The 15,266-nt window shown below is 42.9% G+C and overlaps 1 protein-coding gene across 3 annotated transcripts in view; it reads right to left on the bottom strand.

The window, feature by feature from the left end:
- IKBKB (inhibitor of nuclear factor kappa B kinase subunit beta) overlaps positions 1-15,266 on the bottom strand; it is a 50,093-nt gene that overhangs the window by 11,252 nt on the left and 23,575 nt on the right. For 2 of the 3 annotated variants that reach the window (XM_019649278.1, XM_019649277.1), the window contains exons 6-13: positions 12,682-12,770; positions 11,544-11,633; positions 8,989-9,113; positions 5,494-5,601; positions 3,929-4,058; positions 3,360-3,554; positions 2,613-2,727; positions 567-690 (exon numbers count right to left, since the gene is read on the bottom strand). In XM_019649278.1, the coding sequence (XP_019504823.1) occupies positions 567-690; positions 2,613-2,727; positions 3,360-3,554; positions 3,929-4,058; positions 5,494-5,601; positions 8,989-9,113; positions 11,544-11,633; positions 12,682-12,770 (976 nt within the window). The remainder of the gene's footprint in view (positions 1-566; positions 691-2,612; positions 2,728-3,359; positions 3,555-3,928; positions 4,059-5,493; positions 5,602-8,988; positions 9,114-11,543; positions 11,634-12,681; positions 12,771-15,266) is intronic. The other variant, XM_019649279.1, reaches the window with a different exon arrangement.

The raw sequence follows: 15,266 nt of genomic DNA, 5'->3' as shown, positions 1-15,266 counted from the left end.
GACCACAAGAAACAGCCTTGGGGCATCTCTGGGATCCAAATACCATTTCCTGTATAATAACAAAACCGCCTCAAATGCTAAGGCAGGTCCCTGCTATAATTATTATTATAAAAGCAGCCACTTATAACCATAGACAATTTTCTGGCCCTTAGCAATGCATGTGGTTCTATACCAAAATTGGAACTAGGCAGAGTATTACACAAAGGGCCAGTAACCCAAACTAGTCATAACCTGAGGAAAGAGTCAGTCAGTCCCTGGCATGACAATCAGGGGAGTGCTGCTGACCCAAATTGCAATGAGCTCCTCCACGTTCCAAATTCTGCCCCTGGGTCAGCCAGCCCAACCCTCCATTTACACTCCTGCTCCATGGGCTGACCTCACTCACCCTGTCAGGTCTAAAAGGGCCTCCCTCCATCCAGCTCAGCTGACCACTTCCTGCCCATCCAAACCAGTGTCTCCCTCTTGTCTCTCCTAATAGTTGCTTGTGGGCCCCTTCCTCTGCCACCTCTCTGTGGCAAAAGCCACCAAGCAATTTTAAATAAGCCCCAAACCGCCTGGCACAATACATGGCAGCTCGCTGTCCCTGCTGCAGCCGGTTACAGTCCTCCTTCAGGGTTTGGATGCTGTGCCAGGCTTGGCCCCACACTTTCCTCAGCTGGAAGAAAGACAGGTTCCTCTTGGGCTCTTGGACTGGAACAGAGACATACACAATTGTCAGAGAATAACTCCCCTACAATTAACCGCATCCTGCCTTGCAGCATGGCTGGGACTTAACCTTCTTCACAGTTATATAACTGCTATGCTATTACATAACGCTTTTGGGTGCTATGCCTGCTTACTGTCTCCTACAGTTTTCTGTATCCCATTACAGCACAAGCCATGTACCTGTCAATAAATAGCTGTTAATTTGAAGAAACACTTTGTGAACCAAGTGGAGACAGTCACATACACACAGGCTCACACATTTTCAATAGAAACTCTATATTTCACAACATTTAAGGTAATAGGAAGTTTTCTAAAAATGAAGCTTCAACCAGCAACACTGGGAGATGATTAAGCAATAAGCCTGGCGATCTCTAAGCCTTTGGACCCTTGACTGTGTGAGTTTATTCTGTGTGAGTGTGTGGGAACAGGAGTGGGAGATGCATTAACATGTCCATCTAACGTTCACACAATGGAATACTACACGGGCATTTAAAAAATAGGCAGCTCTATATGCACCAACGGGAAAAATCTCCAAAATATATTGTTAAATGAAAAAGGCAGGTAGAGAACAGTATGTATTGTAGGCTACCATTTGTTTGGGGGAAAAAAAAAATTTTATATACATATAATTCATAAATGCATAGAATACCCCTGGAATTTGACAGCAGCAGTTTCTCTGGAAGATGCTGTATAACCTTTTGATTTTTTAATATCATGCGCATGTATTAATTATTAAAATATAAATAAAATTTCAAAAATAAAATAGTCATCTGATTCAAATTCAGTAGCTCACAGGCAGTCTTCTCTGCCTTCTGTTTAAAGTTCTACCTACAGGCTGGCTAAGTGGCTCAGTTGGTTAAGAGTGCGAGCTCTGAGCAACAGGGTCACCAGTTCGATTCTCACATGGGCCAGTGAGCTGCACCCGAGCTGAGCTGCCGCTGAGCTGCCAACAGGTGGCAGGATGGCTCAGCTGGTGAGACCACATGCTCCTAAGCACAAGATTGCCGGCTTGACTTCCGCATGGAATGGAGGGCTACGCCCACCCGCAACTAAGATTGAACATGGCACCTTGAGCTGAGTGGCCACGAGCTGCTGACAGGCAGCCGGATGGCAACTGGACTTGGAGCTGAGCTAGCTGCGCCCTCTACAACTAAGACTAAAGGACAACAACTTGGCTGTTCCCCTTCCCCAATTCCCCAACACTGTTCCCCTCCACCAATTCCCCAATAAAATCTTAAAAAAAAAAAAAAAGTTCTACCTATGAGGTTGAAGTTCACTGAAAACTTCCTTTACTCTTTTTCAGCTGGGCTCCTCCTCACAGGTCCCTAGTAAAGAAGGCTGCCCTAAGCACTGGCTAAGCTGATCTCCTTGGTGTGGACCACCCCCCTGGACCACGTCTCTCTTTCCTGCCCTGTTCCACGCTTTGTAAGTGATTTCAAAAAAAGAAAAAAAACAAAGGGCCGGCCAAGTGGCACCTTGGTTAAGAGCTGGCTTGGGATGCCAGCTCTGAGCAGCAGGGCCCTGGTTTGGATCCCACATGAGAGCCAATGACACTGCACCCTCTATAGCTAAGACGGTGAACAACAGCTTGAACCGGAGCTGGGCTGCTGTGAGTCGCCCGAGATGGCATAGGCTGTAGTGGGGCTGTAGTGGAGCTGCAGTGGGCTGCCGTAAGCTACCATGAGCGGCTGGCAGCCAGCGTGAGCTGCCAAGAGCCGCCATAAGCGGCCATCCAGTGGCCAGCGACCAATCTGGTAAGAGCACAATGATAATACCAACATGGGCCAGTGAAGCAATGTCCTCCACAACTAGACTGAAGAACAAAAGGACAGCAACTTGTCTGTTCCCCTTCCCCAATTCCCCAAAAAAATCTTTAAAAAAAAAAAAAAAAGCAATGATGTTCTTACGGATACAGCTGACACTTTCAGGTTGGGGCCGTGGGGAGATCTGAGTCTCATAGGCAATTTTGCTGTTGTCAAAGAGAAAAACGAGATCCATGTCCAGTGTGCGGCCCTCATTTAGCTGCAAAGGGACAAGAACAGAATGAGGTCTCGTGGGTCCAACCCCTCCTCTTTCCAATTAATAACGAAGAGATTTCAGAACGTTTCCCACTGTTGACAAACAGCATCATCTTCACCCAGTGAGTCCTGAGCACCCCTGAGTCTTTCTTAATGACTCTGGCCTCTACTTCCTTTTTCTGTTCCTTTTACACTTATTGTCTGAATGGATACCTTACTTATAACTTATCGCATTCTATTTTATTCTCTGATTGTCTTTACTGTACAATTTAGACATTTGCTGTATCCTTTCCTCTCCAATGACTGTTTCTCAGATGTTAACTTTATCAGCTTTTTGGGGGCAGGAACCATGCTCAGCATCGCTCTGGCTGTCAGCACACTTCTGTACACAAGAGGTCCATCATAAATAGTTTTGGCTGACTCAGAAGAATGAAGCACTGCTTTGGCAACAAAGGCACAAACAAAGACTCTAAGTGGTCTGGAAGTAACAAGTCAAGTGTGGAGTGATTCATGTGTCACACTAGGCCACACAGGGATCTTATAGTCCAACTTAAGAAAAACAACAACAACAGACAAGTGTCTGCACTGTGTGCCTGACAGGATTGCTAAAGGAGAGCTAAGCAGCCAGGGGCCAACCTTGCTGTCGGAAATACACTGAGTGGCAGGCTTGTCGGGGATCAAGGCCAGCCCCGCTTCTTGCAGCAGCTCCTGATCCTCCTCGGGGATTCCTGTGTCTTGCCGGATTCTGGCCTTTAAGCTCTGCAGACTCTCGTCCTCTGTCACCGGGTAGTTGTGAATGGTGCCTGTGACCATGTTCAAGATATGAACCAGCTGCAACACAACCCAGAAGTTATTGGAAAAAAAAACCATCTTTAAAGAGATGACCATCTCTTTGCCTGGGTCCTCTGTTAACCCCAACATTTCCCAGCCACACAAAGCAAGGGCCTAGCTTGAGTAAGGGGGTCCAAATGCCATGGTTTATACATTTCGGTCTTTTCTAGTCCTGTTTGTCCATAGCTACAACCTTACAAGCAATGTTTGTCAGCACAGGGGTCCTATCCTCTTACTTACAACTCTTAACAACGACCTCAATTTCCCCACCGGTCAGGCAGTCCATGACCTGCTTTGTAATGAGCATTTCTTTCTCCTAAGAACTGCCGAGTCCCATAGGGACCTGACCTGTTGCCTCAAGGCTCCACGCTCACCTTTAAGTTTAAGATGTCATCCAGGGCCTTGAAGCAGCCGTTGGGCCCGTACGCAGGATCAGTGCCCCTTTGTCGGGGGTGCCACATTAGCATCAGCTGCAGCCACTTCTCCAGCCGCTGTGCCAGGACGCTACAAAGAAGAGGAGCACAGTGCAGGAGACTCCTCCAATGCCAACCTCAGGCCGCCTCACCGTGCAAACTGAGAAGCGCACACCTCACATGCATTGCACCATTATATACACAGTCAATTGGTGGCAGCCAATAAATGATTACAGAAAATGAATTAATCTGAGAGAAAAAGTAACACTTCCTACCAAATTAATTACTCAGATGCTCATCACCTCTCCTGATCTGCTAAAACACCCCCATAAATCAGGGATTTTTCAACAGATGGGTCAGTAGACTCATCTCCAACTGGCTGGTGGAGGACGATTTGTGAAGCTTTTTAAACGCACTTTATAGGCATGCCAACCTCCAGGTGATCCCCACACACAATCCAGATCCCATGCTGCTAAATTTCTTTTGTTAATCACCCCCCTCAAAGGCAGTGGGTGGGCCCATATGACAAAAGTCATACTCCTTCCCCTGGCACTGCAGCTGCTCCATGGCCAGCCTCTTGTAGGCACTCTCAGCTGACCTCTTAGCATCCCTCCACTATAGCCCTTCACTGAGGCCAACATGGCTACTCACTGCTTCCCAAAATGTGCCTTTGCTCCCCGCAGCCTTTGCTCTTTTAACTTCTTTCCTCTTCATCTATCCATTTCCTCCACATCTTTCCAGATCTTTCCACAAAGTTCTAGCTCATCCAAAGTCATTCCACATAGCTCTAGTCCACACAATACTTCTACCCATCCTCTAAATACTCATGCTAATTATTATCCATGCTACTCAATTGTGTGAGCTTTGCAGCACACACAAAAGCTGCCTTGTAGCTTTCTTTTGTACTCTTACCCTATTCTGTTATTATTTAACTGTTCACACTCTGGCTCTAAGAGTAGACTGCAATGCCGTTCAAACTACAAAGGTTTATTTATTGGCTGTGACACAGTACTAGGCTACATGAGGAGTGCAAAGAGAAATAAAGTATAATTCCCTACCCTCAAAAGGCTTACAGTTGAGTAGCAGATAATCTCTATGTCAAGCCAGATGTAATACAAGGTAGAAGCTACCAAGGGTAATAAGAGGTAGAGATAAATTGTTATTTGAATTTAGAAAAGAAATGATTTCCAGATGGGGGTGAGTGGTGGGAATCCATTCCAAGTTTAAGACCAAGGTGGATTATATCAAGCTCTTAGATAACCTGATAATCTATTTAAAAGCCTATGGATTACACAAAGGAAAGGCCATGTGAGGGACATAGTCAGAAGGCGGCCATCTGCAAGCCAAGGCGAGAGGATTCAGGAGAAACCAAACCTGTCGATAGATACCTTGATCTTGGACTTCTAATCTCCAGAAATATGAGAAAATAAACATTTGTGATTAAAAAAAGAGCCTAGAGATGTCCTCTCAGACGTCTATTTCTAAAAAAGAAAAATATGTGGAAGAGTAATGCCACTGTGCCTTACCTGTTAAGATTATTGGGGTAGGGTAAAGAGCTCGAAAACTTCACTGCTCCATTCAAGTCTTCAAAAACAACGATGTCCATCTCACTCTTCTGCCGGACTTTGGAATGCCTGCAGTCGTGTATTCTTGTTAATTACAGCCCTTCAAGTTGCAACACATCACTTCACAGCTGTACAGTATACCCCCAGGTCACTATTTAATCTTTTGAGATAACGGTGCATTGCTAGATGGTGTCTTCAAGAGTTTAGGAAAGGACAGTTCCTGCCTGAAGGAGTAGTCATTAACCATTCTGTGCCCAGAGCCCTGCAGACAGAACTGCTTGCTGAAACCTTTTCTCATCTTTGTCTTATCCTTATTATTTTCTCCTCTTTTCATTTTATCTAATACAAAACTCTCACGTTTTGATGGAGGATAAAATTAGGACTTCCAAACCATGATCATGGAACACATGTCATACTTACAGGAAATGTACACAGCACATGTGTGCACGCGCGCACACACGCACACTTTCCTCTAAATGTATGTGGCTAAATATTATTTCTAAGGGGAAGTCAACTTTTATGTTTCCCAACTTAAAGAACTTCTTGATGCATCTGAAGCAGTATTTAAAGGAAAGAAGTTTTTTAAACCCGACTGGTTTCAAATCTTCTCAGGGAGACAAGGGTAATCGTTTGAATAATGCTTTATAGATAACCAAGTGCTTTGACACTGAACATGCACTTCTTTGCCATGATCACGCCATACGTGGCAGACACTGCTCTTAGTCCTCCATTCAGTGGTAAGGAAATGAAGATCAGGTGACTTGCCCAAGGTCACACAACTAGAGAATGGCAGAACTGGGGACACAAATCCAAAATCTGGTGTTCTCTCTACTCTGTCTGAATGTCCAAATCCTTCCTTTGCAAAAACACCTAAGAAATTCAAATAAAAAGTGTTCACCTGTGCAATTCTCATTGGTAAGGAGAGCACATGGGAAACCTACAAGAGCTGGTATACGGTAGAGGCTGGTGGGTTACAGCTCTGGCTGAAATCACGATTATAAGTCACCAGCACCAACACTCTGTCCTTACATACAAGTGGGGTGGTCCTCTAATAGGAAACTTAGCCTGTCAATGGGAATTATAAAAATAAAAGGACACAGTAAATAAAATGCTTATTGCTTATGTCCTATATTTCAAAGTAGTTTTATAATAGAATTCTAAAGCTGAAATTGCATTTGTCCTGAAATGACTGCCAACCTGCCATCTGAGATGAGAGAGTGAAAATTTCAAAAGCTGACTAGGGCCTTACAAAGCAGATGAAATCAGCACTTCTCACACATTAGTCCACTAAAAAGCTCCTTACTGGGCATCAGAGAAGTCCATCTGAGAGCGGTCACCTGGCCTTCCCGCACAAATGAGGGGAGTTCTAGGATGCTGATTCTGCAGACAACAGACTTACATGAAGATGCCAAACCATTAGGAATGTATTTTCAAATAGCGATTGTTCTTCCCGTTCTAATGGATTTTAACTCATCTTTTACAAATAATGGAAAATCTCAACATCTGAACTGAAAAAATGCAGTTAATTCCTTGGTTACTTAAAAACACTATAGCTATACAGATATTTAAAATCATTTTTATGATGGTTACATTATGAAGTGTGACCATAAATTAATGTGTGAAATTCTCTCAAATTTAGAACCTATGAAGGTCAATAAGCATTGCTTGTTTTAAAATCAGTCACCACAGGAGGGCATCCTTTGCCACTCCATTAGACTCCTCAACGGCAGGGACTTCTCATTTTACCTTTGCTTTTCCAACACCTCGTATATAAATGTTGACTGAACTGAACCCATCACATAAAACTACTCTTCTGGAACAGATTTCAAAGGCTACATCTTATTCTTATCAATAAATATTCTCATGATGTAAATACCCATTGTTGAAAAAGTTAATTGTTTTCACTACTTCTAGAAAGGTATTTAGAAAAATGACAACAGCCAGTGTTGGCAATGGTGTGATGAAAGGAATAGCTTTGTATGTTCCTGGTGGAAATGTCATTTATACAACCTTTCTGTTGAGCATTTTGTTAATACATATCAACAACCTTTAAAATATGCATAATCTTTGATCTGGTCATTCCATTTCTAGAAATTTATTCTAGGATAAAATAATTGTGGACATACAAGGATTCCTACCAGGATGTTATTCTTGGTGTTATTTTAAGAAGTAAAAATTATAAACTATCCATGCTTCCAACAACGGGGGATAAGTTACATAAACTATAGTACAGCCAGTCAGTGGAATACCAAACAAATAATATGGTATAAAATAAAGCATTTTCAATAGTAAGTATAAAAAGCAGGTTACATGAGAGTATGTAATTTGTGTGTGTGTGTGTGTGTGTGTGTGTGTGTGTGTGTGTGTGTGTGTTTTAAGTAGAATACACACACTGAAGAGCCTGGAGATACACAAAAATGGTCATAGTGATTGCTTCCAGGGTGCGTGAAGGAAATAGTCACAGTGTAAAAATGCTTTAAGAGCACATACAGGACAGAGTTCATATCATGCTACCATTGATGTAAAAAAGGGGAACGACACATATGTGAACACACAAACCAATACATGCCAGTGTGCTTGGGTATGTACAAAACATCACACCAAACACCAATGCAATCGGGTGCCTGTGGGACAGGAAACTAGGTGGCTTGTCACTCTGTATACCCTTTTATACTTCCTGAAGTTTGAACCATATGAACTTATTACTACTCCAAAAAAATAAAAACTGAAAAAAAAATTTGAACAGTAGCATCCTTTAAATTAGTCTCTCAAGAAACAACTCTGAATGAAACCTAACTAACTGAGGGGAATGTTAATTTTTTAATTATACATTTCAGTAATGATTAACTTTTATATATATAATGAACACGACGTTATTTTTATAATTAAAAAAGTTAAAGAATATAGAGTAATTTTTTAAAACTTGATTGTATCCTTTGGTTTTTTTATTAGAAACTCTTTTTTTTTTTGTAACTTACTTGGTTCACATTTTAGGCCAACTTCTTACGTTTTTAAAACAAAAATTTATATTCAGATACAGTCAATAACAAATTTTCATGTAAATATTTCTCATTTGTCATATATACATATCTTTTATTGATTTACTAAAACACAAGCGTTTTCAGTGTAAGTGCACAAACTTACACAACAGTCTGTGAATGTACTGACTTGTTGCTACTGAACCTAGGGCTATTTATGCAATTTATATAGTATTATATTCAAAGATGTTAGTGTGTGACAACTGCTCTACTTTTCTAGGTTTTTGGAGCCTGAACTGCCCACATGCAGGGTCCCAACAGGACTTTCTCTCTGGTACACAGATCCCAGATGTGTCAGGCCCGGCCTGGGAGTGCTCGGTGAGATGGCGACAGGTGAAGTGCCATGACAGAGATAGGACACACTCCTTCCTTCAGGAGACCCTCCCGGCCCTGCCCCAGGGCCTGGTCTCTTACTCACCACTGCACAGGCTGCCAGTTGGGGAGGAAAGGCCGGAAGCCCGTGATGCACTCGAAAGCCAAGGTGCCGAAGCTCCAGTAGTCCACAGTCACTGTGTACTTCTGCTGCTCCAGCAGTTCCGGAGCCTGAAATGACACATGGTGGGGACACACCTGAGCTTCTCCCTCTTCTGAGAAGCCACCAGAGGAAGGGCAAGCGGCCCTTCTCATCATGCCCCACACTCTCCTGGCTCCATCCAGGGGGCACTGGCACGTCCACTCAAGGGTAAGGGGGTGACCACGTTTAGGTGGTGGTGTCTAGGATTTTTCTGTACCTCATTCACTCCTGATGCTGATACCAGGGCCCCTAGTGGTACTTTTAGGTAGACCAGAGTATATCACATACCCTTCTCTTGGGCTCTGTGTAGAGATGGGAAGATAGGCTACACACATCAAAGGAAAATGACACTGGGCTATGTACATCAAATGCATAATACATACATTAAATGCCGACCACGTCTCCTAAACAGATGTGGTTTATGACATGGTTGTACAATGGGATGGAATATATACAATCAGACAAGAAAAAAGCCAGATGCATGACTGCTGACCAAGTAGAGAGAGCTGGGGTGACCAAGGAAAGCTTTGAAGCACAGGTGGGACAACAGCCAAGCTCCAAAGAAGGTTCCTCACATGAGTGTCTGAGAGGAGACATTCCAGAAAGGACGATCACAAGCAAAGGCACGGAGACAGGACTGTGCACTTACTGGCTGGAAGTGTGACACCTGTGGAAGGGCCAAGGAGTCCAAACTAAGAGGAAAAATTGGGGATGCTCAGGTCACTCTGAGTCTGGTTATGGACAGAAGGTTTAGCTTTTGTAAGTGAGCGATTTGACTGAGCATCTCGGTCAGAGCCTGGGGTCTCTTCCATTTAGCTCCTGCTGAGTGGATGAGGATTCCAGGAAACACTCAGCAGGACCTACGTGCTCACATTACATAGACACAGGCGCCTGAATCACAGCCTTCCATGAGTCATGACTCTGAAACCTCTAATCTGCAGGGTAGGTGATAAACTGGTGCAGCCCCATGACCTTAGTTGGTGGGATAAGTAGTAAGTATAAATGCACTCAGACTTGAAAGAATTTCTTTCCTTTTTATTTAAGAACTAGATAGGATATTTAAGCTCATCTAGCTTAGTGGCTTTCAACCATTTTTGGTTTTTATTTTTTATTTTTTATTATTATTATTATTTTTAGCTGAGCCATCCTGCCACCTGTTGGCAGCTCAGCAGCTGCTCAGCTTGGGCCGGACTTGAACTGCTGTTGCTCAGAGCTCAAACCTTTGGGCGAGCTCTTAACCAACTGAGCCACTCAGCTGGCCCCCCTTTTTGTTTTTTAAACTGCAGACTCCTTTCTTCAATCAACATTTTACTGGTTGTTATCCACAAGAAACCTATTACCAAGTCTTGCTGAGTCTCTTGCTAAGCATTTCTTGCATCATTTTCTACATCCTCACGCTGCCACCAGCTCTGGACTGCCTATCACAACAGCCTCCTTACTACTTGTCCAGATTTACTTTTGTTCAGTGAAATTCATTCTCCCTACTGTTTCAAAAGGGGTCTTTTCAAAAGGTAAACCTGATCCCTCTCCAAATTAAAACCCGTCAATGTCTCTCCAGAGGTATTAGGATAGTCTGAAATCTTTAACCCAGCTAACAAAGCCCTGAATTCTCTCTCCCCTACCTGTCTCTCCAGCTTCAACTCAACATACTCTTCTTCCATCTTCTTTAGATTCCAGCCACACTTTCTGGTCTCCTAATGTACTTACTGTCCCTTTGCCTGGAATTTCCTCTCCCCCCCCCCCCCACTTCCAGCCCCTTTTCACCTATTCATCCTTAGGTCTCAGACTAGGCTAGGTCCTCCTAATATATATTCTTATAACACCCTGCACTTTTCCTTTGCTGCACTTATCACAACTATAATTTTTAGGTACTTGTGTAAGTACCAGTGTAATACCTGCTTTCTTGCTAAACTTGAAGCTCCTAAAGGTCAGGGAAATGCTTGTCTTCTTTCCCATTGCATTGCCAGCTCCCAGCACAGTGCCTGGCACATAGACTGCACTCAAGCAATATTTCTTGAATAAATGAATGACTCAAATAGAACCCCAGTATTCAGACAAAAAAATATAAAGAAAAGGTGGGAGCTCAGATCTCTCAGCTCATCCTCAATGGCCCCTGAGACACCTTATGGAAACTGTGGCCTCTACAGACCAGTATGAGTCTAGTTTAAACTCTCTATTTTCAGATAAAACACTGAAGCACAGAGGTTCTGGGATCTGTGTGAGAGCACGCTAGCAGAGCTCTTTTGACATCATAGAAGACAGCCATATCCTTCCACAGGGACTCTTGGCAAAAAGTGCTGACTTGAACTGATGATTATGGCTCTGATCTCATACGATAATTCTTATGCATCCAAAGAGCTGGCAAGACTTAGATGCGAGAAGATAAAGATAGAGAGGAGTCTGCGAATGTGGCCATCAGAGAGAGACTCATCAGCAAACATGTAAATCCCGTTTCTTACCAGGTACTGCAGGGTCCCCACAAAGGAAGTACAGAGACTGCCCTGATCCAGTTCCTTGGCATATCCTAGGTCAATAATTTTGTGTATTAACTGAAAAAAAAAGGAAAAATCTGAGGGTTATGAGAATACACTGTCCTCCTATAAAAATTCTGATTGCCGACAGAGCAGAGAATACTTCTGAAATCCTAAGTACCTCAGAACCACCAAATACACAGGAGGATGCCTTAAACGTGGTAGATTGAGGGCAAAAAGAAACATACACTGTAAAAATGCATATGTTCTCCCTTGCTCTGTAACCAATCACCAGAGGAAGGCCAGTATTAACAGACATGCACCAGCCCTCAAGATCACTAACCCTGGACTTTATGATGTGAGAGACCTGGCCAGTCCCTTGTCAGTAAATACCTTTAGTTCTTAACTCTTAGAACCAATGGTGAGAATAAGTGTGAACAGGAACAAAGGTGAGTACTGTGATAGTCACGGGTCAGCCGAGACACTGACAGAGGCTGTACCAGAGATTTCAGTGACCCATGGGTTGAGTTACTACAATACATTCCACTCAGCTGAGCCCTTGCTTATCCTCCCAGCTGAAAAAACAAGACCATGAAAGAGCACAGCACCAAGCCCCACGGGGAGGTTACCGTCACACCTGCGTAGGAGGGCCACTGAAGAGGGTCACTAAGAGCTCTGGGGAAACTGCAGGCTGGACCAGGCTCCACGCACAGGTGCCAGCACCAAACGCCTCTTCTCAGTCACATCTAGAACCAACTGAGAGCTGGTTTCCCTGTTAGCATCAAAAGTGGAAGCTCTCAAACAAAAGGAAAACAAAAAGTCTATTTCCAAGAAGTGCTAGTCCCACAAATTGGGGGTGGGGGTGGGAAGACAAACATTATTTTCCTTATCAGATTCCTGCATCTTGGGCAATTAACAATGTGATTCATTCAAACTTGCCTCAATCTGTAAGCAAGGACTTTCTGCTGGATTGTTTCAAATCAAAAAGCATTCCCAGAGAACCAAAGCAAATATAAAAGCAAGCAAATGCAAATATAAACAAACATGCAGACTGTTCCTTATCCGCCAGGGCAGCTTCCCTGAGGCGGTCCCCAAGACTTTCCAAGTCCCCAGGGGGATCACTCACTCTTTGCTCTCCTTGCTGCAGGACGATGTTTTCTGGCTTTAGATCCCGATGGATGATTCTGTTTTCATGAAGGTATCTAAGTGCAGAGGCTGAGAGAGTAAAAAGGGAAGTGAATTTTCATTATGCCTAAAAAATGCTTTTCATTTCAAAATCGCCTATGCTGTGAAAGATGAATGTTGTGTGCCCCTGACACATACTCTGACTTCCAGTGCACAGACTTACAGCAGAGAGACAAGACAAGCCCTGAGCAGATGAAGTGAAGGGGACCTGACTATGAGAGCAGAACGTGGACCTCCATAAGAACCTGGCTTTTTCACGCAAAGAACTCGTAGCCTCGCATCCATGAGGTCACCAACTAGAGTCTAGAGCAGTTGTCTTCCAATTGCATTGTCCGAACCAGCAGCATCCAAACTTGTCAGAAATGCCATGTTCTTGGGTCCCAGCCCAGACCTACTAAATCAGAAATTTTAGGGGTGACCCTGCAATCTGTGTTTTAACAAGCTCTCCAGGTGATGCTGATGAAGTTTGAGAAGGGGAACTTCTCTGGTGTAGAGGCTTAAAAATCTGAATTCTACAGGATGGGTAAGAGAGAAGGGCCTTCCGTGCAAAGAGCACTTTAGTCATCTGATCTAGAGTCCAATAAGGTAAGAGCTGGCCTCAAAGAAGAAGCGAGGAGCACTAAAGGCGAGAATAGGAGCACACTGAACACATCTGACAGTTGGACATGTAGTATTTCTCATGTGCCAAGTTCCCTGCTTGGTTCTGTGAGGGGCATAAACAAGAAACACGATCCCTAACTTTAAAGAGCTCAGAATCTAGAGGGGAAGGAAGGAGCCTGCACAATACTGGCTTTGAAGTCATTTGATACCCACAACTTCGGCTGTGACGAGGAAATGTGATGATGTTACACAGGAGGGTCATGCCACAGAGCAACAGGGGTGAGGGTGCGGGGGGGGGGGGGGGAATCCATCAACAGCTCAGGCTCGAAGCAGGATGTGACTTTTACTTGTAAGAGAGGTTTAATAACTTGAACAGAAGTCCGAGCTAACTGTACTACAAAAGAAAAAAAATGGAATAGAATTATCTTTATTTGGAGATGACTATATGCCTAGATAACTCAACAGACTAAAATCTGGAAAGAATTTAGTAAGTTATTTGGAAATAAAATAAGTATATACAAACCAGTAGCTTTTCTCTACGTCGGCTATAAAAATCCTATTCACATTGGCAACAAAAATTCTAGAATACGAAGGGATAAATTTAGAAAAAAAAATAGTAGGTGAAGAAAAGTATATGGCATAGAGAAAAGTGATAAAAATAACAAAGAAGTTTTTCAAAGTTTTTGGCAAAAGATACTATTCACGAAGTCAAAAGACAAAAGGGCTGGGAAAAAAATATCTGCAACACACATGCCAAAGAGTAAATATACTTAATAGACAAAAAGCTCTTATAAATCAATAAAAAAGCAGCCAGTAGAAAAAGGGCAATTTACAGAAGAAGAAATGCAAATGGCAAACAATCCTTCAGAAAGCTGCTCAAGGTCACAAGTAATCCAAAAAGTATGAAATACCTTTTTTCGCCTCTTCAACCGGCAAGAATTTTAAATGGGAAATAAAAAGCCCTTCCCTACATAGCTGAAAGGGGTAAAAACGTCTCTGTCTTTTTGGGGAAGAAATATGGCAATTATCTATTAAGTTTTAAAACATACATATTGTTTGACCCATTATTTCCACCTCTGGTAGTCTTGTTTGTCAAATCAAAAGCATCATAACATACAAATAAAGATGCTTATGGCATAGCTTTGAGTGAAATAGCCAGAAACTAACTGAGAGTCATCGAGCAGGGAATGGTTGAACAAATTATGGTAGATTCACATTATAACAGGCAACTGTTTTAAAACCATTTAGCTTTATGGATATCACTCAGATATCGATAATGTGACTCAGACGGATGTCAATGGCGCACTGCCAACTTAATGGTATGATCTGGTTTTCGTTTTTAAAAAAAGGTCAAAAGCAAATGCAATAACATCACTAACTAAGAGAAGTTTAATAATGGTAAATAAACTCATCAAGCCAGGCTTAGCGTGCAGGCAAGCCAGGGAGGTGGGCAGCCCCATGGTCCACAGCCATTCCTGTCTGCTCCGCGAGCAGGAGGAGAAAGGCCTTCCATAGGAATCAAGTGATCGGACAGCTACATAAAGACTTTCATATTGAACGTTTCCTGAAAACACATTTGAAAGTCAAACTTCGACAGCTAAACAACTGACTAACATCTGATTAGGGCAGTTCCGTCTCGGAACACTATATTACAAAACCTCTAATTACATCTGCCCTTTTAAACCCAGCCTTTGACCATCTGGGTACATTTTATACTTGTTCCTTACTTTTCATTTCTTCCATAACTGAATACAGTAGATTGGCTTAGGTCCACTGACTGTCCAAATGGAGTGGAAGACTTGCTGCTTTAATGCCTAAAACATTCCACTCCATCTTGTTCTCCATTGTATTAACTTTTAAAAACCAATGCTTCTTAACCAGCACTTTCATTTTTGTTTTACTAATTTTTATCAAAGAATCAAAGTA

The sequence above is a fragment of the Hipposideros armiger genome, unplaced genomic scaffold (genome assembly GCF_001890085.2).
Source record: "Hipposideros armiger isolate ML-2016 unplaced genomic scaffold, ASM189008v1 scaffold_131, whole genome shotgun sequence".
NCBI lineage: Eukaryota > Metazoa > Chordata > Mammalia > Chiroptera > Hipposideridae > Hipposideros > Hipposideros armiger.
Note: the sequence above shows the minus strand (reverse complement) of the source record. Positions and strands in the feature narration are given on the sequence as shown.